Source organism: Centroberyx affinis, unplaced genomic scaffold (genome assembly GCF_046629955.1).
Source record: "Centroberyx affinis isolate AG114_WGS23_722 - 3 ecotype Tasmania unplaced genomic scaffold, CSIRO-AGI_Caff_v1 ptg003475l_1, whole genome shotgun sequence".
In the NCBI taxonomy this organism is placed as follows: Eukaryota; Metazoa; Chordata; class Actinopteri; order Beryciformes; family Berycidae; genus Centroberyx; species Centroberyx affinis.
This window is the reverse complement of record NW_027281435.1, coordinates 283816-308775: the sequence shown is the minus strand read 5'-3', so window position 1 is coordinate 308775 and position 24960 is coordinate 283816. Positions and strand designations below refer to the sequence as shown.

The 24960-nt window shown below is 39.3% G+C and overlaps 1 protein-coding gene across 1 annotated transcript in view; it reads right to left on the bottom strand.

Moving 5' to 3' along the window:
• npas2 (neuronal PAS domain protein 2) overlaps positions 1-19395 on the bottom strand; it is a 37390-nt gene extending 17995 nt beyond the window's left edge. Inside the window, exons 1-9 of the mRNA XM_071539583.1 lie at positions 19256-19395; positions 12125-12320; positions 7470-7526; positions 5192-5346; positions 4625-4716; positions 3875-3964; positions 2893-3013; positions 951-1064; positions 102-220 (exon numbers count right to left, since the gene is read on the bottom strand). Coding sequence (XP_071395684.1) covers positions 102-220; positions 951-1064; positions 2893-3013; positions 3875-3964; positions 4625-4716; positions 5192-5346; positions 7470-7526; positions 12125-12180 — 804 coding nt within the window. The 5' untranslated portion in view covers positions 12181-12320; positions 19256-19395. The remainder of the gene's footprint in view (positions 1-101; positions 221-950; positions 1065-2892; positions 3014-3874; positions 3965-4624; positions 4717-5191; positions 5347-7469; positions 7527-12124; positions 12321-19255) is intronic.
• Between the last annotated feature and the right edge of the window lie 5565 nt (positions 19396-24960).

The following is a 24960-nucleotide window of genomic DNA, read 5'->3' as shown; positions in this document are numbered from 1 at the left end:
TAAACTGTTCAAACTAAAAATAAAAAGGCACAAGCTTTAGGCTGCTAGAAATTGCACGCTAACAACCAAAATCACAACTCAAAGAGCAAACTGGGCCTTACCTTTAGAAACTGTGGAGTGACTAATCGTACAGTAGCGATGAGGCAGACCTGCTCTTCCAGCGATGACTGCAGGGTTCTTGGTAACGCCAAATCAAGCCCGTTACAAGAAGATGTAGGCACTGTGAGACAGAAGACAAGGTACTTAAAATAAGTAGGGTAGGAGGTATGCATAGCTCCAAATTACTAATTCCTCTAATAATATAGGTACCGAGTTACCATTAACATTTATTTAATTCATTCCCAAGTTACATCTGCCTTAGTTTTATCACATTACATCACACTGTATGTTGTGTCTGCTTTGCTCTTATCAACCACAAAATAGACTACAGCCATGAAGAACAAGGAAATACATTCATTACAGCATTCAACATCCAGACTCCAGTGATCTGACTTTGACATTATTGCACTCTTATGTGTATGGAAGCTTCTGATTTTATAGGTTTAGAAGGAAATATTCAACACTACATCACAAGGAGATGAAAACCATTTTCTTGTATAGCTGATTTTCCAGTCAATTAATGCTAGATTTTAATAGTTATTGATGATGAATACAGTTATTACAGTATTCCAAATTTCCTTTCAACATATGTTAAATAAATTTGCTCTAATTAATAATTTAGAGGTTACTTGAAACTTAACTACAGCACAGTTTACTAGCTAGGGTTAATGTAAACAATTCCAATAAAACAGTGTGACCAGTCAAACTAAAGAAAACTAAGTAGTTGGGTATAAAGATAACTTTCCAACAAAGCCAAGTAAATAAATACAGAGCAGCTGCACCAGTGTTGCACATCATTTTTCAATTTTAGGTCTGGTAAACAAGGAGGAAAAAAAACAAAAAACACTTACCATTGTTATGAAACTTGAAATCTCCAACAAACTTGACATACTCATATATCGGTGGCTCCTTTGGGTCAATATTACCTCTGGCTAGATGACAGCAAAACTCTACATGTGCCTCACCTGAAAAACACCACAAACCCTCCATCAGTCTGCTTATCATGTTATCATGAAGATAATTAAAGAAGTTCTACTTTCAAGGTAAACAGCCCTTTCACATGATGTACTGATGCATGTTTTGAACAAATCCTTTGAATTATTAATGCGAGGTCAGAACGCTAGTTAGAGATCTGCAGAGTGCAGGTGAAACACCACTTGGCAGGGAAATGGCTAAGGAGGGAAAAGCATGTCACTGTACCATCAACACACTCTTTTCAGATTGCACATTGGTGTTCTACTACATATTGCATTTCTCATTAAGGTCCAGAGTCCACTATCATGTATGGTCAGGACAAAATAGGGTATAAGCTACAAAACAAGTTTAGTCGCGGGCTCCTTTGTTCTTCACCAGTTCAGTTGTACTTCTAATCTCCTACTTTTCTTCTAACTTCTAATGCACAATTTTTAAGCAAGACCAAAATGATACAGCTCTTATGAAAGCTTGAATTCATCATACTGCTATGACATATCTCTTTTATTAGGCTTGCTATCAAGTGTTGAAATTGCCTAAAAAGAAAGATAGGGTTTATATTAGCAAGAATTGGTTATGTAAAAAGTTGATGGCAAATAGTCTTATTTCCAATGGGTGAGTCACAGAAGCAGATTTTCTATGTGCTGTTTGACTGCGTAATAGCTATACTTAAGTTTGTGTCAATCTCCAACGTGAATTCTGTGAAGGAGAAACTCTCATTGACTCTGAATTTTACAGCAAATTATTTATTGGGCAAGTTTAAAGTTTGGGATGCTGCATTTCACCAGTCTGAGATATTTTGTCAATCTAAAGATGGACAGCAACACACAAAAAGTTTGTAGTGGCTTATTTTGTATTTAAAGTGTTTACGAGAAAGCGAAAAAACTAATTTGTCCCATGCTTAGGAGTCACTTCTGTGTCTTATATGTATGACAAGATGGCAGCCGTGTTTAGGTGTTTACCTATTCTACTGACACTAAAATCAAAAGATTCGGAGTGGACTAGACACACCACTTGATGTCTTTGATATGTAGTTTTATTGTTATAGTTTTTTGTTAAGATGAAACATGGATGCAGGGATTGTCTCTTTTGAAATGCCTCCTGTAAATGCAGCCAGTAAGAGATGCTGATTACTGCAGACGTGGCTCTGTGACAGTTTACTATTTAGAGTTCTAAGCACAGACTGAGACGCTAGCTATTCCCCGTCTCTCTTTCTCAGAAAAGCCCAATAGTAACACAGGATTAAGGTCAGTGTCTTGAGCCCCAGATACTGCATTGCTCTGGATTACTGCGCTAACATAACAGTGATTAAAAGTCTTAACTATGATACTAGGCTAGCTACTATTATTAGCTAAAAGGCTAATCATAGCCACACACCAATCAGCAATCCAATAAACTGAGAGACATAAATTCAGCAACCTGCTCTATATATAAGGAGTGTGTCAAGCCAAGTGATGTATCAGCTGAATCCTCATAGACATACATTCAAATGCAACAACTCTTGACAATATCGATATCAAGAGTCATGTTTAATGTTTTTGGGTTGCAGACATAGAGCTGATTACACAAGAATTTTGGGCTATATATGAAACATGATTAAATATTATCTTTTTTTTCAACATACTTCTCGCCTCCTGATATGGGAGACAATGTAGCAAAAGGGCTGTTAACTGTTATAAGATGTGACTGAATGCAAATTTGGCTCCACTACAGATATAAAGCACCATTATAAAACAGAAATGTGGTGGTACAATAGGAGAAACAGACAGACAGAGAGGCCAGAGGAGAGTAGGGCAACTAGGAAGTCAAGAGGATACTCACTGTCAAGGAAGTCAGCAGTAATGGGGTCACTCATCAGCATGTGGGATGATAGCAGCTTATACACCTCCCCATGTTCACGCTCCGGGAGGAAATTCAAGATATTTTGGTCCACCATATCTGACTGGTGCAAAAGGAGAGATGTATGATGGTCAGTGTTTTGGGATCATGCGCAAATGTTGCTGTAGAAATAGTGAGAGTAACTGCCAAATGGTCAGTGGTACTGTAAAGTTAGGCAAGACATTTTAATGCTGTGTAATGCAGTGAGTGCAGCATACTGAGATCAGAAGGAAACCAGTTCTGATCTGTAGCTGTAACGCCTTCAGAAGCATTTACCCAAGATATTCACCTTCTCTCTTCAGTTCTTCACCACTGTTCTACAATCTCAAGCTACTTGGAGATACCTTGATTTTTTTATTTTAAGTGTTTTAAAGTGGTTTCGGATACACCGGGAGCCTATGCCGTTAAAAATCAGCACAAATGGCTACGTAATAGTTCATTAATAAAAAATACCAAACAACAGTGTGAAAGGGCAAGAATGACATAGGACCCATGTGTCAAAAAGGGTATTTTCAGAACACCTTATGAGAAGTGGAACAGTAGAGTAAACAAGCGTTTGTATAGAGACACACAGCACATCGGGATACACAGTATGTGGGGTAATGCTAACTGGCTAACATTATTACCAGTCTGTCTTTAAGGCTGTTAAAAAGCATTAAAGCATTAATCCTTGCCATTTTACACTCTGCTGACAGCACAGACAGACAAATCTGTTGGAGTCAACTCAGCTAACATCATGACCGGCCAAAAAATACAATATTAGGATTCGCTTCAGCAACAATCTAAAAACAAGTGGTTTGAGAGGGAATGTACGAATGTGTATATCATACAGTATATCACCATGATTGCAAAACAAAACAGTGCTAAGGGTTAGAAATTGGATGAAGGGGATTTTTTTTTAGCATTGCATCGCTCTCTCACTTACCGGTAAATGGCCAATGAGCGAAGACACACTGTCAGACACATATATGATGTTTCCATCTGTAGTTAATGCTACCAGGAATCCATCTAGAGCCTGTCAAAACAACAAAGTTAGCATTATGACCTATTACCTGTAGCAGGTTTATGAGGTGTTGTGTTGACAGTACTGGAAATATTAAACAGAAAGGAAATTAAATGAAAAATTCCACCCTCAGATACTCTTCCACTGTTACATACATAAGATCAATCTGTGAAGTTCATATTCCTGTAGTTATTCTGTGATCAAGTGCTCAAATTTACCTTTTTATTGCACCAACTTTCTCTCCACCTGCCTCGCCTACTTCTACTGCAGTTAATGATTTCCGACATTTCCCAGAATGCCTTTCAACAACCCGCAGAGAAGGGTCGTGAACTTGTTGCAATCAACTGTGGGTTACATGTGTAGGTGAAGAGAGTCATGGCGATAGCGGCACAAGAGTTTTTTCCAGTAAAGAAAAAGTGACAGTCACTCCCCTTATCGAAGATGCAACATGTCTTGTGGCTGCATTGCATTCTGGTCTATTGAGGGACCCAGGAATGCAAGGTACATCTCCAATAGCTGTTTTTTTTTTGTTTACAGTGTTAGAGTGTTTCAGGGTGGATTTTTCCTTTAAAATCTGAGGATATCAGTATTTGTATCTGTCAAAGGACAGTATCTGTCAAAACAGAACAATCAACTTCTCTACAAAGACATTAACGTGGCTCTGGGTTTTACCTCCAGCATTAGCTGAGTGAACTCCTCGTTACTGAGGAATGACGGCTTCCAGTCCTGCCTTATATCACAAGATTCATTCTGTGCAGTAATATCTGAAACAGATGAGAGGTGAAAGAGAGAGATTAAATCTGCTGACGATTTAGACTAACAAAGCCGTTTCAATACTGAAATTACTGAAATTACGGTGCATTATGTTCATGTGCAGTGGTGTGCAATAACAGCTTTGGCACTATTACTGTAAGAATACCACAAACCAATGCCCTATTTGTTTGTCAGGACTCATAATCCCATCTCATCCACAATAACTGTCTTCACAGTGGCAATTTAATCATACTACCATTTGCTTTCAAAAATAAAAAGCTGTTATGGGGTATTTCAACAACCATGCTACAGGTGCTGGTTTATGTGCCCATGCACATATACATAAACACACAAATACACACAGACTCATTCCCTTACAGTTTACACACACACACACAAAGAAAATGACTTATATCACCTAGTGATCCTGAACAGAAAAAATGATAGATAACATCGTGGATAAGTAAAGATAACATTATATCCCACCTTTCTGTTTCTGCAAGAAGTCAATAGTTCTCTGCAATATGGTGGACTTGTCCATCTTGCGTGGATGGCCTTGGCCCTGCAGCATGGTGCATAGTTCCTTGATGAGCACATTGAATTGGTCTCTTCTTTTCTTTTCCGATTTGTTACGGGATGCCCTTAACCAGTCGACAGAAGAATACAATTAGAAATCCGTGGCAATACAAGTAACAGTTCAGCCAATCATGCGACTGCAGTATAACCTTTATTTATCCTGTTCAGATCAAGGACCTCTTTTACAAGACTGCAGCAGCACATTTAGCTGCAGACAGATTAACAATAAAAACAGTTCGGAATAGAAAATCTCAGAAAAAAATGGGACAAGAGGGAGACAGAAAGATGGAGAGGAGTAACAACAGCACAGTGCTAAAAACAAGTAGAATCTGGAGCTTGTTCCCATCTGTGGAGCGCAGATTAACATTAAAACAAATATGTGCTAAAAGAGAGCATGAGGAAGAATTAAACAGAGTTTGGCTCTTTTAGAAGACAATTACTCTGATTAGGTGATTAACAAATGAATATGAATATAGGCTCAGTGTGTTCTTGATGTGCCACTCACTTGTGAATACCTCCCAACTTTCCCTCCTACAGTAGGTCGACAGCAGACAATTATTTTGTTTTGTGCTCAGGTTTTTCTGAACCTAATCTCAGTCTTTTTGTTGTTGAGCATAATAATCCTCATTCATTGATAAAATACAAATTAGTATGCTATCCTACAAATTATGATCCCTGTTTCACAGATAGGCAGAAAGGCTCCTGTGTGCCAGGTGATTAGACAAGAGAGCTCAGCGCATGTGATTAAATGCCATTACTAAAGCATATCAGCAAATTACTCAAATTTACAGTTAGACTAAAGCCCACTTGTTTATTTTCACCTTATATCTTTACTAATTACAACTCTGCATAGCTGTGACCTACAAGTAGCTAGTAAAAATTAAGTGTGAGTGTGTAAGTGAAATTCATTTTTCTCTGCTTTTGTTATCTGTTTGGTTAGAGAAAGACTTCAGATCATGATTTGAGATGGTTCTTAAATCTTTTCCAATAGTGACTAATCTGGCATAATAGCAAGCCAACTTTTTTAACACTACAATCACCATAGTATAATCAGAATTTGAGTAATTAGAAATTTCTTTCCTCACAAATCCCAGACAAACAAACACAAACTTGTGCACATTTCACCAGGAGGCTCAGAGCAGACATGTTGGAGCAATTTGGAACAATTCAACTTAATTTTAGACAGGAACCAATCTCAGTGTCCTATTCATAGTCAGATTTTTTTAAATGCTAAAGTTTAAAGGATAAGGTTTGTGTGCAGTTTTACATTGTATTAGATTAGACGCATTTGTTATCTTAAGTTGTGTTCAGCTAGCCTATTTCCTCTGTAAATGTGATGTTTTTTTCTCTTTATTCTTTCCCATAATCTGACATTGGAGCCTCTGTTCCTTTTTGAAATGACAGCCACTGTAAAACATTTGAACCAAGTACGTCATCATCACTGAACACTGAAGATGTGTGTTTTTGATCTCCATTATCAAAGAGCAAATCAACAGTGAATCACATAGGGCAGAAAATCATTGCTGCACTGCTCTCTATGGGTTGCAACTTTGAAGCATGTAGCACTGGCCACACCCCAAATCAGTTGTCAAAGGTAAAATACCTGCTCTAACATCACTGACTGGGGCGTGGACAGAGCAGCAACATGCTTCAAAGGTTCAACCCATAGAGAGCAGTGCAGCAATGATTTTCTGCCCTATGTGATTTACTGTTGATTTGCTCTTTAAAGAGGAAGAGGGGGAAAACCCAAAAAGTATTTTTTTTTTAAGTTGGAACTATACAAGTTTAAAACTACCACACACAATCATTTAGTGTTTCTGTCGAGGCTACAGAGTTAAAGTTCATACAATTAAATGGAACAAAAATGGAACCCAAATGTCATTAATTTAATAAATATTGTCTGATTTTTGTCAAACATTCACGATTAGCATGCCAAAAAGCATGTTTCATTAACATGCAACATGTTTCTACAAACCTGTTTCATTAAAAGAATCTCAATTTGAAATTCTACCACCTCTAAATAAAATCCTCCTTTTTAAGTCTTCCTTTTATCTCTCATACTTGCATAAACACAATTCAAGACGCAAGATGCACATATATACAAATACTTATTGACACGGACACAAATCCAAACCGACTGAGACACACACACACACACACACACACACACACACACAAAATGGAGTACCTTTTTGCCCTGTCTTTCTCATCTTCATCCATTAAATCTTCCACACAGCTGTTGGTGCTGGAGACAGAGGAAAATGTGTCAGTGTCGATCAACAGAAAAGGATTTACTGTGTAGCTTACACAGCAGTGAAAATTGACATCAACAGATGTTGTGAAAGCTCATAATTACACACTGGCATGATACAATACTGACCCCTTTACACTAACATGCATCTTGGGCTTCAGGATTTTATTGGGGTAAGAGCTCATTCACATAAAAAGCAAGGTGTTAAAGCTCATTTTAAATGGCTAGCATCCAGTGATTTAGACAAATTCAGGAGGTGGTCAGAGACACTATGGCCACACTGACTAGGTTTACATGCACAGACAATTCCGTTCTTAACCCAGTTACTCGCATGTAAACGTCATAATTCGGTTAGATTAACCCGGTTAACCTCCGATTACGAGAAATGAGACATGAGATGCCTGGCTGACTCCCATATCAAACAGGTTATGCATCTTTAGTATACTTTTTTGCTAGTGAACCGTTCTGGGGGCAGGACACTGCAGGTGGGCAGAAATATACTATTAACTGCTTTATTAATGGCAACAGGGATACTGAGTCATATAGTATCAAAAGTGCATCTAAACAGCTTCTCTGTGCATGTAAATGTAACCCGTGACAAATAGAAACACAGTAGCATTTCTGCTCTACCTCCAACAACTATGTAAACAGAATACATGTGACACAGCAATGCAAACCAGTGCCATCACATCTACCAACTCCCGGTCTTAAATCAGAGAAGGAAATGAGGGAGCTACAGCTTGTTGAACTGCTATTCTGTTAAACACAAGAGGAGAGAACTCGCCTCTCAAAGATTTGAGAGGGATGTCACTTCACCTCAGAGGAGTTTTATGGTAGCCATGAATTTATAACAGAAAGTCAAAAGGAAAATGTCCACAAATGATGGTGCTACACTAAAGCAGTTACTCCATGCTGAATAGATGGTTAATACAGCAGTAAACTGGGAATGAGCTAAAATAATTATATCTGATCTGTTCAGCAGTAAGCTTCGTTAATGTTTCAGATTACTAAGAATCTATGAAACATATGATATGAGATATGAAGTCAGGCCTATGATCATCTACACAATAAGATATAGCAAGCACATACAGCTAAGTTAGCACCATAAAAGCTAGATAGCTAAATAAGCTTACGAGCATGAGAACAATACAAGACAAACAACATTAGTGATATTAACTAAGAGATAAGGAGGCATCATAAAAACTAGCATAATAATCCTACAAAACAGACGTGCATTCATGTACTTAAGTTACAGTTTGTACATGTCTATAGGTCTATTGTGGACTCATTCAACAATCATACTGAAAGCATTTCCTTTAACGCGGTGTCCACGGTTTAAATACCACTGGTGAAATGTGCTGCTGCTGTGGCCCACTGCTCCGCTCTCCACTGAGGCAGACAGTGTGATATTCATAACTAAAATTGTATAATACCTGTTTAGGCGGGCAGGGGATTATGTGGGGCAAGATACAGCATAGTAATTATAGGTTAAACACAAAGTAAGCAGCGGAAGATGTAGAAAGTCTAAAATAAAGGGTTTTCTTTAAAATCCAAATTCTCTGTCTCTTATGGTACAGGCAGCATGCCTAGTGAATTGAAACGTGTGTAACCTTTTATTTGCGCTGAATGAATATCAACATAGGCTACAATGTGATTGATTAAATTACTTTATCACCCTATATCTACATCTGCGCTATATATTCTCCCTCTCACATGGCACCGTGAGCTGTATGTCTAAAGGCCAGTTTATAGTACAGCGATTTATGATCGTCACCACCGGCGATGATCATATTCTATCGTCGTTCGCAATTACATGTTTATACTTCCAGCGACAGGTGAACTGTCATCATTGCAATGGTCGTTGCGGCCATAAATTGGACTTAAATTGGATTGACACAACAAAAAACTTCACAACCTGGGAATATTTGCATTACTTTGAACTGATGGAAGAAAAGGGTCAGAACGTTATTGTTACCTGTACATCTGAGAACTGAAAGCACTTGCCAATGTGTTGTGAGCACTATCCGCTGTTTATTTTTTAGACCAGACATGATTAATCAAGGCTGCCTCTGTGATTATACTAGTTTACCATAAAGACGATCAGACCCCGAATAAATGAAAGCTGCTTGTTAAGTAGATAACAGATAAGCAGATAACAGCAGTGTACTCTGTGATGATTTCTATAGCCTACTAGTGAGAACATCACCAGAAGACATAAAAGTTAAGTTTTTAAGCGGATAACTTGAAAGCACTCGACTGAGTTACTTTTAATAAAGACTAACTTAGTAAAGTAACTAGTTGCTATTTAGAACTATAGCAACAAAGTAAAGCAACTAGATGAGAGCAAATGACTGAACCTCTGTGATGCGTTCTATAATCGCCCTAGTGGGTATGAGCAACAGCGTCCAAAAAGTTGAGCGATGATGGAATGTTGGTGACTTTGTAGCGATGTCCATCGGGCGATCATAAATCGTTGCACTATAAACTGCCCTTAAACCTCATTTTAAGCAATTTTCCTAAGATAACCTAAGCAACAGTGCTGGACCATTAGATTTTATTCAAATAATAACAATCTCCAAGGTGAACATGCATTCTGATGGACTTAAGCTAAATAGCCGCCTGTTTAGTAGAGTTGCTGGAAAAGTATATTCCATTCTCAGTATTTTTCCTCTTCTGGTTTGTTGCACATTTTGCCTTTTAAAATCACTATCAACATGACTGTGGGTTGTGCATTGAGTACAAGGCTTCTAGGCCTTGTATAAGCTATCTTTCACATGCTGTTCTGTCAATATAACGATATGTACAGGGGAAACTGTAGGCATAGACATTACTTGATTACATTTTAGAGGCACATCGCCAAAACTGCCCAAAAGAACTAAGCAGCTAAATGATTAACAGCAACAAAGTGTAAGGTATTTAAAAAACCATGACAGATTTCTTCCATCATCGTGAATTTACAGCATGGAATTCTTGGAAAGCGATTTTACGCACGCACTCATCTCACATTTCTTCTTATACCTTTCAGTATTATATGATGTAAAGTAAACAGAAATAAGGATAAGGTTTGCTAAATGTCAAATACATAAGCTCAGTCCATTAAATCCTTCTTGGAATGCGTGTTCTATGCGCACACTCCCACCCACAGTCAACACACTCTCGCAGGATCTCTCTGAAGCGCTTCCTTGACAGTTTGTCTGAGAAAAGTCTGTTCAAACTTTTCTGACCAGTAGCTGTCAATATCTGCATTTTTACCGCTAGATATTGCACAGAAATACAGAAGCACAATGAATATGTTCAATTCATGCACAGACATCCCAAATTAGTTTCGATGTTTTGATGACGCTCACTTGATCAATGGATCAAAAAATTACGCCGGCCATTCAACTGTTGAATGCTGCTGGAGGAGAGGGAGAGGCATTGTTCTGGAGTAAATGGGTATTTTGTGGGGTGAAAATTGCAAAAACAGTATAAACTTTTTTTTAGAATTCTGAAAATACAGGCCCTTAAAGGCCAAATATTTGGAAATGCTATGGTCTCGTCCTCCCATGACTGTGTTTGAGAAATTTCAATTTAAAATCTCAACGTCCAGCACTGAAATATCAATGACAAACTATGGTATACTTATTAGCAGTCTAGTTTAAAAATGAAGGAAAAAGCACATGCTGTTGAAACCTCCTAGTCTATACAATATATTTCTTACAATATACTGTGATTTGATATTTTGCGAGAAGTAGAGAAACCCAACTATGTGGATACTTCATGTCATATCTGGACACATCCTGGATATGAGCCGCATGTTAATGCAGGTAAAGGGGGCCGCTGATGCATCTGTGACTACATTTACATGCAGACAGGACTCCAGATGAAAGCACATATCCCAGTTAAGGTCTCATTTGCAAAAAGCTGCTTACATTCACGCTTGATATCCCACTCTTGATGATCCTTGTATCCACAAACAAACAGAATTTCTCGCTATATGAACCACAAACAACTACAACAAATGGTGCTGGTCACAGCGGTATCTTTTTCAATATCCCACTTCACTTCTGATAAATAACCTAATTTCACACTTACTCCCGCTGTTAGCTGCACTAAATAGCAAGACATCGAGAACATGAGACGATAGCTGCTGCAAAATGCTATCAGTGTCTCTCTGAGCTTGTAGCTATGATAGTATGTGAAATTGAGCATGCAAAGACTACAAAAAGACAGGACATTAACATATCCTCAGTATCCCATCTAACATCAGCATCAAGCATTTTATCCAGATTTCTCATAGCCCGGATAAGAGCTTTTTCCAGATACTGTAAAAGGGACACAGTGTTTACCAGGACAACTCAAAACCAGAAAACAAAAGCATTCCAGATATTGAGAGAATATTGGTGTGCATGTAAACATTGCCATTGTAAATCCTGAAATCCCAATCTTCAAATCTCAGCCCATTTGAAATGTAGTATGGTAACATCTTTATTATATAATTCAAATGTATGTATGTAAAAAACTATAGACACAAAATACAATTTGTAGATATATAATGGACCAGAAAAGCCAATGTAGATCGCAAAGTGAAGTAAACTGGTTTTGGTACTCACTCCCATTCCCTCCGGCTGGACGGACAGGGGCCACCGAAGTCAGAAAGGTTGTCCATACTCACTCCCTTTCCCAGCCAGGCCCTTTCTGAAGTCTTATAAATCCCATCCGCGCTGACAGTGCGTGAACACCCTGGAAAAAACTACCGGTCACCAGCTCCCCACCACCTCTTAGAGTCCTCCAAAGAAACGCCAAATCCTGTGAAAGCAAACACAAATTCATTAAAAACAATTGAAACTGGGCAGTACTTTTATCTGCAAATCACAGACAGACGTCTAATTTGTATGACATCAAGCACAGGCTCAGTTTCTTGAAGATGACTTCCACAGCCTAGAAAACAGGGTTGTATACACTCTTACATGTTTATCTACTGGCCTTATGTCAGGACAGTGACTCAGGCAAGTAGGCATTTTCCTTAGGATTAATGCTAAGCAAAAATACAGGGCATGATCCTGTCATCAATCAAAAACTGTCAACTGAATGTTTCTACTGTGAGGGCTTCAGCATGTATTTGGCCCGATAACACTCAGTGTTACAGTGCAGACGAAAGTGCATTAACCATTTTCAGTTTCTACCTGGATACAGCAGTTCAACACTAAAGGAGTGTTATGCACAGGACGAGCTCTGTGACCTAGAAAAATGCCTGAGGCAGACATCTCTTTTGATAACCCAGCATAACAAAGAGTGTAGAAGAGCCACCTCCTTCACATCCTCTGAATAAAGCAAGCTTAACAACATGGAGCAAGCACCTCTGGGATCCCTAGCAGTCTATATCTATTGCAAATAAAACCAAGAACTCACACAGACTGCAGCCTTGGCCAACTGCAGGCTGCCTTCAATTAGACATTATGAAAATGTCTGAATGCAGGCTACAATTGAAAAGGAAAAACATACATATAAAAAGGTACTCTAGTTGAGACATAATTGCAAAAGGTTAAGTGTTAACATGGGCTACGTTCAACTGCTCATAGAAGACAAAGGGAGAAGCACTCAACAGTCCATTATAATTCTCCAGTTGTTTTAATAAACTTAAAGCAGCGGCAGGGATCCGGAACACAAACGTTTCTCCAGTGTTCCATCTACGTTCTATTGCTGATGAGTCACCACAATGTAACTAGTGGTTAACTAAACATACATTGTCTCATTAGGCCTTTTTCAACTGTCTGAACTTAATCACATTAAATAAATAATAAACACAGAGCAAGGCCTGCTTTTATTCCGAGCCACCATCGCCCTAAACTGCACTGTTTCCAGTAGCAGAATAAGGAAACACCACATACTTCTTTCCTTTAATCCTGATTAAAATAGTTCATGGTTTTGTGGTCTGGAAATATTTTACATTATGTATCAATTATACGTAAGTTATTATGACAGTTGGTGGGTATTTTTTATTCAATACACTCCTGTATGTCTGACAGTGGTTTCTCTGTGGCCACTTCCTCTGGACCTGGTCTTTATTCCATGCAGTAAGTCGTCTGAGTGACGTACTGAAGTGGCCTCAGGGGGAACCACCATGGACATTTCATTTTGCATCGCTCGCTCAATCTAAATAAGACCCATTGTCAGGGGAGGAATACTGGAATGAAAGTGTAATAGTGAGTTGAATGCAGTGCAAACTTTGTAATTAACTACTCAAAAAGATTATATGTCTCTCTATGCAATGAGTCAGGCTTTGGAAGTCTGTGTCCAGCACTTGTCTTCCAACTAGCTTGAACTGCATCAACAGCATCATGTGACTATAGGGTGAAAAAGGCCGAGATAGAGTCTTATCCCCTTTTCTACTGGAAAAGGAGTCAGTTCAAGTGATGAAGTGGGGGTATGTCAGTGTAGTAATGAGTTTTATCAGCCCCCCTTAACTCATCTCACTCCACACACAATACACACACACAGACACACACACACAGCACAACTGTATTTATCAAGTCTTTCTGCACCATCTTAAATAATGGTCACTGGCCACTAGTAGGCACTTGCCCTCAACTTGGCTTGAGCCACAGACCACTTGCTCACCAACACCACATGACTATTAACTGAAATATGTGCAGGCCTATTATTGGAAAAACATACATTTCAAGTTACTAAGCAGGGTTTTCTGGTTCAAGGGTTTACATCCAGAGGCTATAAATTCTGTAAATGTAAATGACTGTAAATAAGTGGATGTTGTTGCCTTTGTCAAGGAGGGGAGAAAGTCATTAGGTGCTTTGTCATTTGTTTTGGGTTGACCACAAATTAACATCACAGTGTGCAGAGAATAGAATAGGAATGTAACGTATGGGAAGAGGGAGAGGAGAAGAGTGACAGTCAGTTGCTTTTAGAAACTGCAAGGTAATGATTACCAACATTGATACAAATACTGACGTATATGTGGCAAAATGCCTATGGGGGAAAACTAGGAAACATAAAGAAAATGTGTAATTTAAGGGTGAATTTGAGGCTGAACATAACTGGAAATGTAGGTTAACTCGGTATCATCTGGAATTTTCTGTCAAAGAGAAGACTTGATTCGCTAGCCCTACAGCTATGTTTAGAAATGCCGTTAGAAAAGCACCGTGACGATTAACTGGCTCTGCCCAGAGCTCAGAGTGATGGCTACATGTTGAATCATCATGCTGAGCCATCAGCCGGCTCCCACTGAGGAATACTACCTTCAACTAGTCCTAATCATCTGCAACTGATACATGTAAATAAAAAAAAGACACACAAAACAGATTTTTGTCTCAAAAGTGAAGTGAGCAAGCAAAAGAAAAAAGTCATTAGTTGGTAATGATGTCACTTTGGAAATGGCTGACACTTAAATTATCCTAGACCTGTATATGGGGGCTTCCTATGTTCTTTATGAATCCACTAGACAAATCAATCAAACAACGATGATGAAGAAATAAATCATGATGCATAATCATGCACTGGGAACTTGTGTCTGATCTGTATCTCTGTGTGTGTTTTGGCAGCAGCCTGCTTCCCTCTAGGCCAACTGATTAGTTTCTCCTGTTTCAAAGAGGAGAATTAAAGATATCACAAGTCTAAATGTTGAGGACGTTTGAGTCAAATATTGTTGAGGAAATGTAGATGCTTGAACATTTCAGTTGTTGGGACTGCTGCACAGCAACATTCTCCACAAATAGTTATTTTTTGGAGTTTAGAATAAAATTCACATGGGTTTTCTATTGAATTAGCCTAACTCATATGGCCTTATTCTAAACAGCCATGTAATATTAAGCCTCACGCATCAGCCCACATTCCCTGAATGTACTGAGGTTAAGCCACACCTTTACAGCTAGGGTTTACGGCAAAAAAACACCAGAGTCTGGTTACATTTGTGCCCTAGGGGGTTCAAGCCTTAAACTGGCTACCTGAACACATGACAGAGAAGTCAATACACTCAAGTTCAAGTTCATGACCAAACCCTGCATGACACTGCTGCTGCCACAACTGAGCCCCACCCTACCTTTTACCCTCTTCTCTCTTGTTTCTGTCTGTAGGATATAGGGGTGAATATTCACTATTATACACTGAGCTGTCCTACGGCATACTAACATATTTAAAAGCTTGAATTCAGTGTTGCATTCCTTTAACTGTTAAAACCAGACGAATTTAAAAAGGTCACCATCAGTATAATTTTCATTGCAAACACTGGTTTGCACTCAAGAACACTGATGACTTTTACAAACAGTAAACAGTGTGCATCTTCTGTCTGTGTCGCTTCCAGACACCACACTGCTTGCTGGCTTGCTTGCGAGGGCATAATCCATCATTGTAAAGAAGAAGAGGAGAAACTATTTTCAGTAGCGCACATTTATTTCTGGTATCTGAGAACAGATGAATAGATAAAATGGCAACAAGCACCTGCAAACAAGAAATGTTTGATATGAATTTGCGTTTTTTGGTAATAATGGACTACGCCTCTTGAGCAAACATTGTGCAAACAAGTTGTTTCTGATGGCATTAGTAATATAAACCCGACAATGGAAGACATGGGGTGCACAGATGGGAGACGACGACTGGATGCATCTATGTCAAAGTCCCTAGTGCTTTTCCACTGGTGCAAACAGATTTAAGAAAAATCAGACTTATGTTGTCCTTTCATTTCTCCTTGAGTCGCTTTAAAGAAGAAGAAAATATTCTTAACAATCTTTTCACCTCTTTCCCACACTAATATCATGCACACAGTTTTGCTCACTGGTGGTGCTTCACTTGACTTACAGCGCGTCCATATTGAGTCTTACATTCAGACCTGAGATGCATTTTCTGTGGCAGTGCAATCACATAATCATCAAAAACTAGCAAATCTTAAGCCATTATTATCCACCTTACAATCTCTCATTCTTTTCAAAATAGTGCTGTAGATAAGAGCAACGGCTGGTTATGCTTTTTGCCTTATTATGCCTAGAATTGTTCTGGTATAGATGATGTCTACCTTAAATCCAAAGCCTATTCTTAGCCACAAAAAAGAGGAAAATCTGTTATGTTGATCTGTTATATGTTGATCTGATTTTAGACTGAACTAGAACTGTGTCGTTTATCAGACACTATCATGCCTATGATTTATCCTACAACTTAGAATTAAGACTCATAAATTAACTCCAAAAATGCCAAATATAAACTAAAGGGCATGTGGTAGCTTTAACTGAGAACATGTTAAACCTAATTTCATCAGTGTAAACTAGTGGTTTGGAAGCAGAAATGGTCAGCATGGGTGACATTTAGTGTAGTGTCCAATGTTAAATCAACCAGGTCATCATAATGAATAGTGTTACTGCAGATACAATGTAGTAAGTACAGCTTAGTGTGACACAGTACTGAAGCAATGCTTTTCATACCATCAATGTGTTATCATCACTAAATGAAGGTGATAATGATTTGTTGTTTAAATCCAATCCCTCAGACACAAATATGGCGTCACCACACGATAACACAGCCAAGTGGATAGACGAATGACCTATCAAACCAAATTCCAAAAGATAAAATGCTAAAATAATTTCCATTTCCTTGAATTCCAGTACAGACATCTCAAATAAGAGCGAGGCCATCTGATTGACCAGAGCAGAAAAAAACATTTCTACAGCTATAAAACCACAAACCCTAAGCAGACTGGAGCAGAAAAGTCAATTCCCTTGAATGTCACACTTCCAAATAATAAAAAATGTGCAGACCAGTTCAATATGTCATCAACAGAGGACTTTAACTTGAGGGTTATCATGCTCTCACTGATGTTTCTCCCTTTTACCATTTTAGGTTTTGATTGGGGGGAAAAGAGCTGCAAGCTGACTGAAAGCCTTCTCCAACAACAACAACTTGTCAAAAGACTGTGGGAGTCCACTCAGAGAGCTCAAATCTTTTTTTGCTGCTCTTGTGCTGATAGATGAGTTTAAGCTACTTGCTAATCCAAGCCTAGAGTCGGTGGTAGTGGCTGCTACTGTCTGCTTATCTACATGCCACCTTGCCTGACCACCTCTACCTACATCTTGCTCTGAGCCGACAGCTCAAGCCAACAGGTGGACAAACACTCTCATTTGGGCCTGGGCAAGTTTAGTGTTTCAGCCAATCTGAAATGGTATGAAGCGTCTAAATATACATCTAGGTCTGCTTGCTTTAGTTTGGATCGTACATGGTCTGACATCATTTATGGAATGAGTGATATTGGGAAAATACATGTACTGAACTACAGTATCCTTAAACAACGTGCACATACACAAATGGATTCTTCTTAATTTCCCCATAAATTGGTTCTGGCTAAACTTAAAAGTAAGAAAAAAAGCCATATCTAGGCTATATCCTAGGTCCATGTCATTACATATTATTTATCTGCTGTTCCTAACTCTTTATTTGAGCTACTATATGACAAATCTATATTCAAACCTGAAATGTAATTTTGTTATAGCATTACAGTGATACTTTAAGCATCCTATTAAATAGCATATTTTTCTTTTTAACTAGCATATAACATATTAGTCCATCATAGGGCATCCTGCAATGTCTGTGTTTAACACTGAGCAAATTGAGTATATGTGAGCAAATCCTGGCTTTATGTAAATGCTCTATACAACGCCTATACCTGTACAATTATTGACAGTTTTAAGGGTTTGGCTTTACAGATGGAAAATAAGCTTGTCACCCCTTTCATGTCGCCTCATAACTCATATATACACACTGTACACATAAACAAACCTTTCACTTCTTCAAAAAATGCTTTTAAAACCCATTTTAGCCTATCAACAGCTCTGTCCATCAATTCGAAAATGAAAAAAAAAAAGTCTTCAGTTTCATGTTTTGATTACTTGTGTTGTAGTTTAGACCTTTGTTTACATGTGTATGCAGGGTAGGGCCCTTAAACGATAAGGAAACATAGGCAACACTTCCACCGGTTACACCTACAGAACAAAAACAATGGGAGGGCCACCTCATGCACTTAATGACCTTTACCTTCACCATAGATTGCATGGTAAATAAATGATTCTGTCACACTTCAACCCCAGGGTCAAACTAACCTGAATCAAATTCTTAATTATTATTTTTTTTTTACAAATTTACCCATAATGGTCAAACACAAATGAATAGCCCAAAATGCCTGTTAACCAGAAAATGGAGGGTTAGTTACAATGTGTAGGGAAATGTGAACTCACCCAAACCAGGTTGAGTAACAACAGCCTTGACCTATAAGCCTTCTGAGAAATTATTTAAAGATTTCTTTCCTTGTGACATTTAATATTTTGCTATCTGACGACCTGGGGAAGCCAGTGACAAAAATCTGCTGAGTTTGTCATGAATGTCTGTGGTACAACGGAAAACAGAAAAAAAAAAAAAATAGGTTATTTCAACCTTGTAACCAGGGCACTTGCAGACTGTGGGCTGAAAAAATGAAGCCAGCATTCAAGGCGCCGGGTCTATAGCCTTCTGTAATATAGACTCCTATATTCAACAACCTACTGCCTACACAGTCTGAGTATTGTAGAAAATGATTAACTAGGTCTTGAAATGGGCTAATCATGCGGTCGGCCACCTCCACTGTAATTTGGATGGCGGCCGCTCATGAACTTTGATGTTACAAACATTCAAAACGGGTGGCACCAACATGACATTTGCGCTCGCCTGCCACACTGACACGAAAACTGAATCTAACATTAAACCTCACGTACCTTGAAAACGGGTCTTCAGCAGCAACACGGATCCGCACTTCACTTTGGTCAACCTACTCATTTTTTAACTAACAGCATAGCCGTTGGGCGCAACTACCAACGTCTGACCCGCCGCGAGCACAAAACATTAAATTGCATAACAACGCGTAAAAATGTGTAGTTGTTAATCGCGGAGCTGTCTGCGGCTTTGGCAGTCTTTATTTATCGACATACGAGCAAATTTCCATTCGCAGTCCTTCCTGGTTGCGGGCTCTGTCCGTCTGTTTTCCAGGCACTCCACTCAACATCCTCCGTTGGCAGTGGCTTGTAAACAGGACTGAGTCGCTGGGAGCAGAGAAAGTAGGTCAGCTGGTAGCTCAATACTCGGCTAACGACAGCATAAGCAGCCGGCTGTGCAACACAACTGAAAGAAACCTGTAGTGGCGGGGGTGGAGAGGGGGGGCCAGATTGTAATCTTTAACACGTGCCTAATGCATAATAACACCTCACTAAATGGTATTTTAAGGACTCTTAAGAGGCACTATTTCTTTATTTGTGATGTGGGTTTGCGAGATGCGTCGCGACGTTGGTTGACTTGGAAACTCTGGGCGTGAAATTGTGAATGGTACGGTCTGAAGTGTAGCTTAATACGACTTGGCCGGGGGAGCATGACAAGTAGCCCTTAATCTATTAGGTCTACATTTACCTAGCTCCACCCAGGAAGAAGAGCCTGGTGCATTTAACTCGCAAAAGTGGGGGGACTGACAGAGTGGAAAAATGTAATTGGCTGCTCCTGGTCCGTACAGGTGTGCTGCACAAATCACACCAAACACAGATGAGGGTAATGTGGCTTACCGCTGAGAGCAAAACAAGCATCTGAAGACGTTTTTGTTTTTCTCCTCAAGTACTTCCTCCTCTACTTCCTACGTTTTTTGTTTTTTTTACCACTTCCTGACTCCCCTTTCCTGAGCTGAAGTCCCAAATGTGGGTCAACAGACTGCATAACTAATTTCAAGGTCTCATAATGGACTGGCTCCACATGTTTTGTTTCTGTCAAATGTGGAATGGCTGTAGAGACAGGCAATATGACCAAGTATTGAGAACTTCACAAACAACCCTGAGCATTTAAGTGAATATTTATCGAAGCCATTATTTCCAGATAATAAGAATGATATGAGACAATAAAACAACTCTGGAGACCTTTTGGGAATCCAGGATTGATTGATAGAGCTTTTAATGTGAATGACTAATAGAGGTGCATTTATGACACCTGTAAACTATTTAATTGCTACTATGTAATTAATGAGCGCTATGTTTGTTTATATTGTATTTGTAAGCAATGGAACAAGATGTATTTTCAATTACAATATTAGAAAATTCTCAGATTAGGCTATTTGTTCCATCTGCAAATCACAGTCCAACAATCTATGCACCTATAGTCGACCACAACAAATTCTAGATTAGTGATTAGGCAATAGGAAGCCAAGATCAGTAAAGTAATAAAATATACAACAATCCAGTAACTGATAACTTGTCACAAACACACCTTTAAAACACATGGCAATTGATGTTAATGAGTATATATTATCCTCAATTCTTTCTTCCTCCTTTCAATATTATCCTCTGATCATCTTAAAGCCTTGCCGTGTTTTAGCCAAGCTGCCCACCCCATACGATTTTAGGATAAAAACATTTACATCCATTATCAAAGTTCAACTACCTAGTTTAAGGGACGATGGACACCCTTCAATCACTGCATTTTCCAGGCACTGCCATACTGTGGTAAATTCTTTTCTTGTGTGCATATTTGTCTTGGAAATAATCTTTGATTTGTGTCAAATAGCTGGTTATTTGTAGGCAAAATCTCTGCTCAAAACGTTTCCTTCTACTTTCAGAAGCCTAAATGACTTATGTCTGATTGACTTATGTCAAAAGTCTCCTTCTCTTTTGTAAATATAATTCCTCCTGCTCTATGTCATGATCTACTGACTATTTGCTTCTCTGTGCTGATTGCATAAGCTTCAACAAAAATTTCACAACTTCCGGCGCACTTTTGTAAAACCAGTAAGGGACTCCATTAGGCCCTCAGGCTGATGACATTCTCCCACATCTTTGAATATTTTGCACCTCTTTCCACTTTAGTGAGCCAACGTTCATTTGATTTTCAGGCTCTTCAGTTGAAGTGATATTTGGCGGAAGCAGCTCCCTGTGCCTGTCCCTGGCGGTGTGTGTTACAAGGCAATTTTGTGGCTCCTTTGATAGCCTTGCTGGTGTTGGGTTTGATTGATAGGCATACACTTTAGTTAGTGAGGTACAATCCTCTTTCTTTCTTTCTAAAGCTGGTGGATTAGGTTTCCTTATTTGTATACAGTCTTGTGACAAAGGCCAATTGTCATGTGAGTTTGGGAATACAGACAATGGAGCACATGTTTTCCATGGTTGAGGAGGTTTTCAGCACTAAACTTGCATGACTTATTTTTTTTAAAGATTTATTTTTTTAGGCATTTTATGCTTTATTGATAGAGACAGTGTGAGAGAGTGACAGGAAGGTATGGGAGAGAGAGAGGGAAGGACATGCAGCAAATGACCACAGGCCGGATTCAAACCTGGGTCGCTGCGGGAAGGACTGAGCCTTATGGTACGCACTGTACTCGGTGAGCCACCGGGACGCCCCAAATTGTTTGATAGAGTTTCTTCTGCTTTGACAAGTCAGTCTACTACATAAAAAAACGGAAGAGTTGCTCCCTCATAAGACAAATGGAGTTAATGTCTCATTATGGAGAAGGCTTTGCATTGGCCTACATCAGTACCTGTTGGCTCTCTAAAGCTTTCCACTTCTATTTGCGCAAGTCTATTTTTTAAGATTGAACAATTCTTTATCCCTTCCAAGCACATCCAATAAAAATGATAATTACAGCCAATAATGACAAGTGAAAAACTGTAAGATGTAGCATAACATAAAATGCATACAGTACAAGCACCGCCACAAACCTACACTGCACACCAGAAAATCTCTGCACTGCATTTACGACATATAGTTCCACTTTTTTGCTTCCCTTTAAATAGTATAGTGTCAGCATTCCAATTAAAACACACATTTAAAATTTATCTTCAGGATCTTCAGGAAGATTATTTCAGGATCCTTTGAACATATGGTTATTCAGGCACACCCCTACTTCCCACCAGCCAGCTCAGCTTTTCTTTTCCGCTACCATATATGCATGTACACCTTATACACATTTTTTTCTGAGAAAGATATTTAGGTGGAGGTATAACCACAGACTGCCTGCTCTTCTCATAACACTGGTGATAGGTGATTTGGTAAACAAAAGGATCCATGTAAATCCTCCTAGCTTATCCTTTCTTCACCAAGACTGTCTGCTGTCTGTTCTCTCTCACTACTGTCAAACAATTCTGGAAGTTTACTTGTAGTATGGCGATACCTTCTTTCTCACTTTCTAAAATGGGTTTCTCTTTATTCAAAAACTCAGTAATTCGAGATAACCCTTGCTTTCAGTTGATTTTCAAATGGTGGCAAAAGATTTCCAAGCCCCTTTTAATGTAGTGTTTTCCTTCCTGAGCTGCCCGACGTCACTGCCCTCCAGACCCTACATTTCAGTGTGATCCTTCCACAGGTTTCCTCTTATGAGTGATAGAAAGTGATAGAAAGGGAACATTTTAGACATGTCCCCTCTTCAACACCTGGTTCCTGGATTTCGCTGGCTTGAAGCACTTGTAATGCCCAGGTAATGAGCTTCTCAAGGTCCTTGGAGGATCCATATGCAAACTTGGAACTGATGAAGTTCTCAGCATCAGGTCATCCATGAAGGCTCTGCTGGGGGACCGTCACATGTCAGAATTGGTCACAGGGTCTCATGAAATTCACCCACTTCACTGCTGAATTGCCCAGCATGGTCATGCCCCAGGCAAGGATCACTGAAATGGTGGTATCCAGTCATGATCCCCTTTTCCAGCTGATGTACTGATGCAGTCATCCCAGAGGTGACTCAGACTGAGGCTGCTGTACAAGTCCAGACTGAGGACTCTGATCTTGCTTGGGATGTGGTGCCAGTGTCTAATGCCATTTTAACCAGCTTGTGGGATGTGGCGCCATAGGTGTTGGTGAGACACAGCACAGCACAACCAGGCCTCCTTGGGCTTCCTATATCCTATGCCTCCTTGATCAGCTGAGTGACCACTTCTTTGTGCTCAATGGACTCTTGCACCTTTGGCATGGCACCCTCTGCACTGAAGTGTCAGAACTGAATTCCTTTAGAGTTACCCTGCGAACTGTCAATGCTAACCCAAATACCTTGCCCCAATGCTGAGCAGCAAATCTCCACTGTTGGACTACATTCCCACTCTAGATCACCTCAAGGTCTCTCCACAACAGGTACAGAAGTTTGGAGCACCTCTTGTACACCTTTTACAGGGTTTGACTCACTCTGGCAGCCTTGACAGCACTCCTGCATCTCCTTCCATTTGGGCTTCTTGCTGCTGAGACTGCCATCTATCAAGGTAGTGCAGTGCACTTGGTCCTGTTCCCTTGTTCCAACACTACAGGTATTATGGAGGCTGAGCCCCTCTTTGAAACAAGCATGGTTTCCACTGCATTTCTAACCAAGCAGGTGTTAGGTGAATCAAAGGGGCTTGCAGTGAAGACAGGCCACTCCTTGTTTCTCTCTCCAGACTCCCTATGCCATTCTGCCCCACAAACGGTGATAAGCTTCTATCTCAGGATGCCACTTCTTCTCACGCCTCTTTGAACTGCCATTTCAAGGACCACAGCTCCTGCCTTAACTGTCTGATCCTGGTCAGCATACAGTTCATCAAATCAGAGATTCTGGTCACTAGCCTCTCTTTCAAATATTAAAAATATTCAAATATGCTGCTTTGATTACTAGACATAAAAGTAAAAGTAACATAAATGTTTCAATTCTCGGACAGCTAGTTGCAAGACATATATACATACATAAAGTTGGACAACAACCACACACAGTCAGTCCCCAAATTAAACAGGCATGCATACCTGCACAGATGCATTCAGCGGAACAGGCAATTTGTTGTCATAGTTTTTTTCCCCAGCTCCTATTCCTTGTTAATATTATTAGTGGGTAATGGTGTATCCCAAATCATTATCTTGTCAACAAATAGTTGTGGAAGGAAGGGGAAGTGATATAATTGGTGTATGGACCGGGAAAAGGCCAAAACAATAGCATGCATTGAGTATTACTAGCTACGACCAGGCTTAGCTGTGTGTCCAATAATGGAAGTAGAGATTCAACCTTCAGATTATATGTGCTGCATCGCTGTGCTGCATTGTCCATCACACAAAAAAATTAATGTAGGTCACATAAACAAACAATAGATATATGTTTTAGAACTATGTTGACATTTCTAAACAGTGATTTGTTGGCAGTTATACTATAAAAAATAGTATTAATGGGCAGCAGATGGAAAGGCTGAAATCAATGTCTTATAATGGATGGCTCCATTATAGTACGGCTCATTTCAGTCATGTTGTTGGCTATATTTGAGAAATACTTTTGAACCTCCATCTAAGTGCTTTACATCATATTCAACTCTATCTTTAAACTGGATATAAAACATCACACTCAGAAGCGTATATTCATGTGGAAACCTTTACACAGATCAATTTTGCCAGACATTTTGGCAGAAAATGATGCTTCAGAGGACAGTAGATGGTCCATCTGCACATTGTCTAC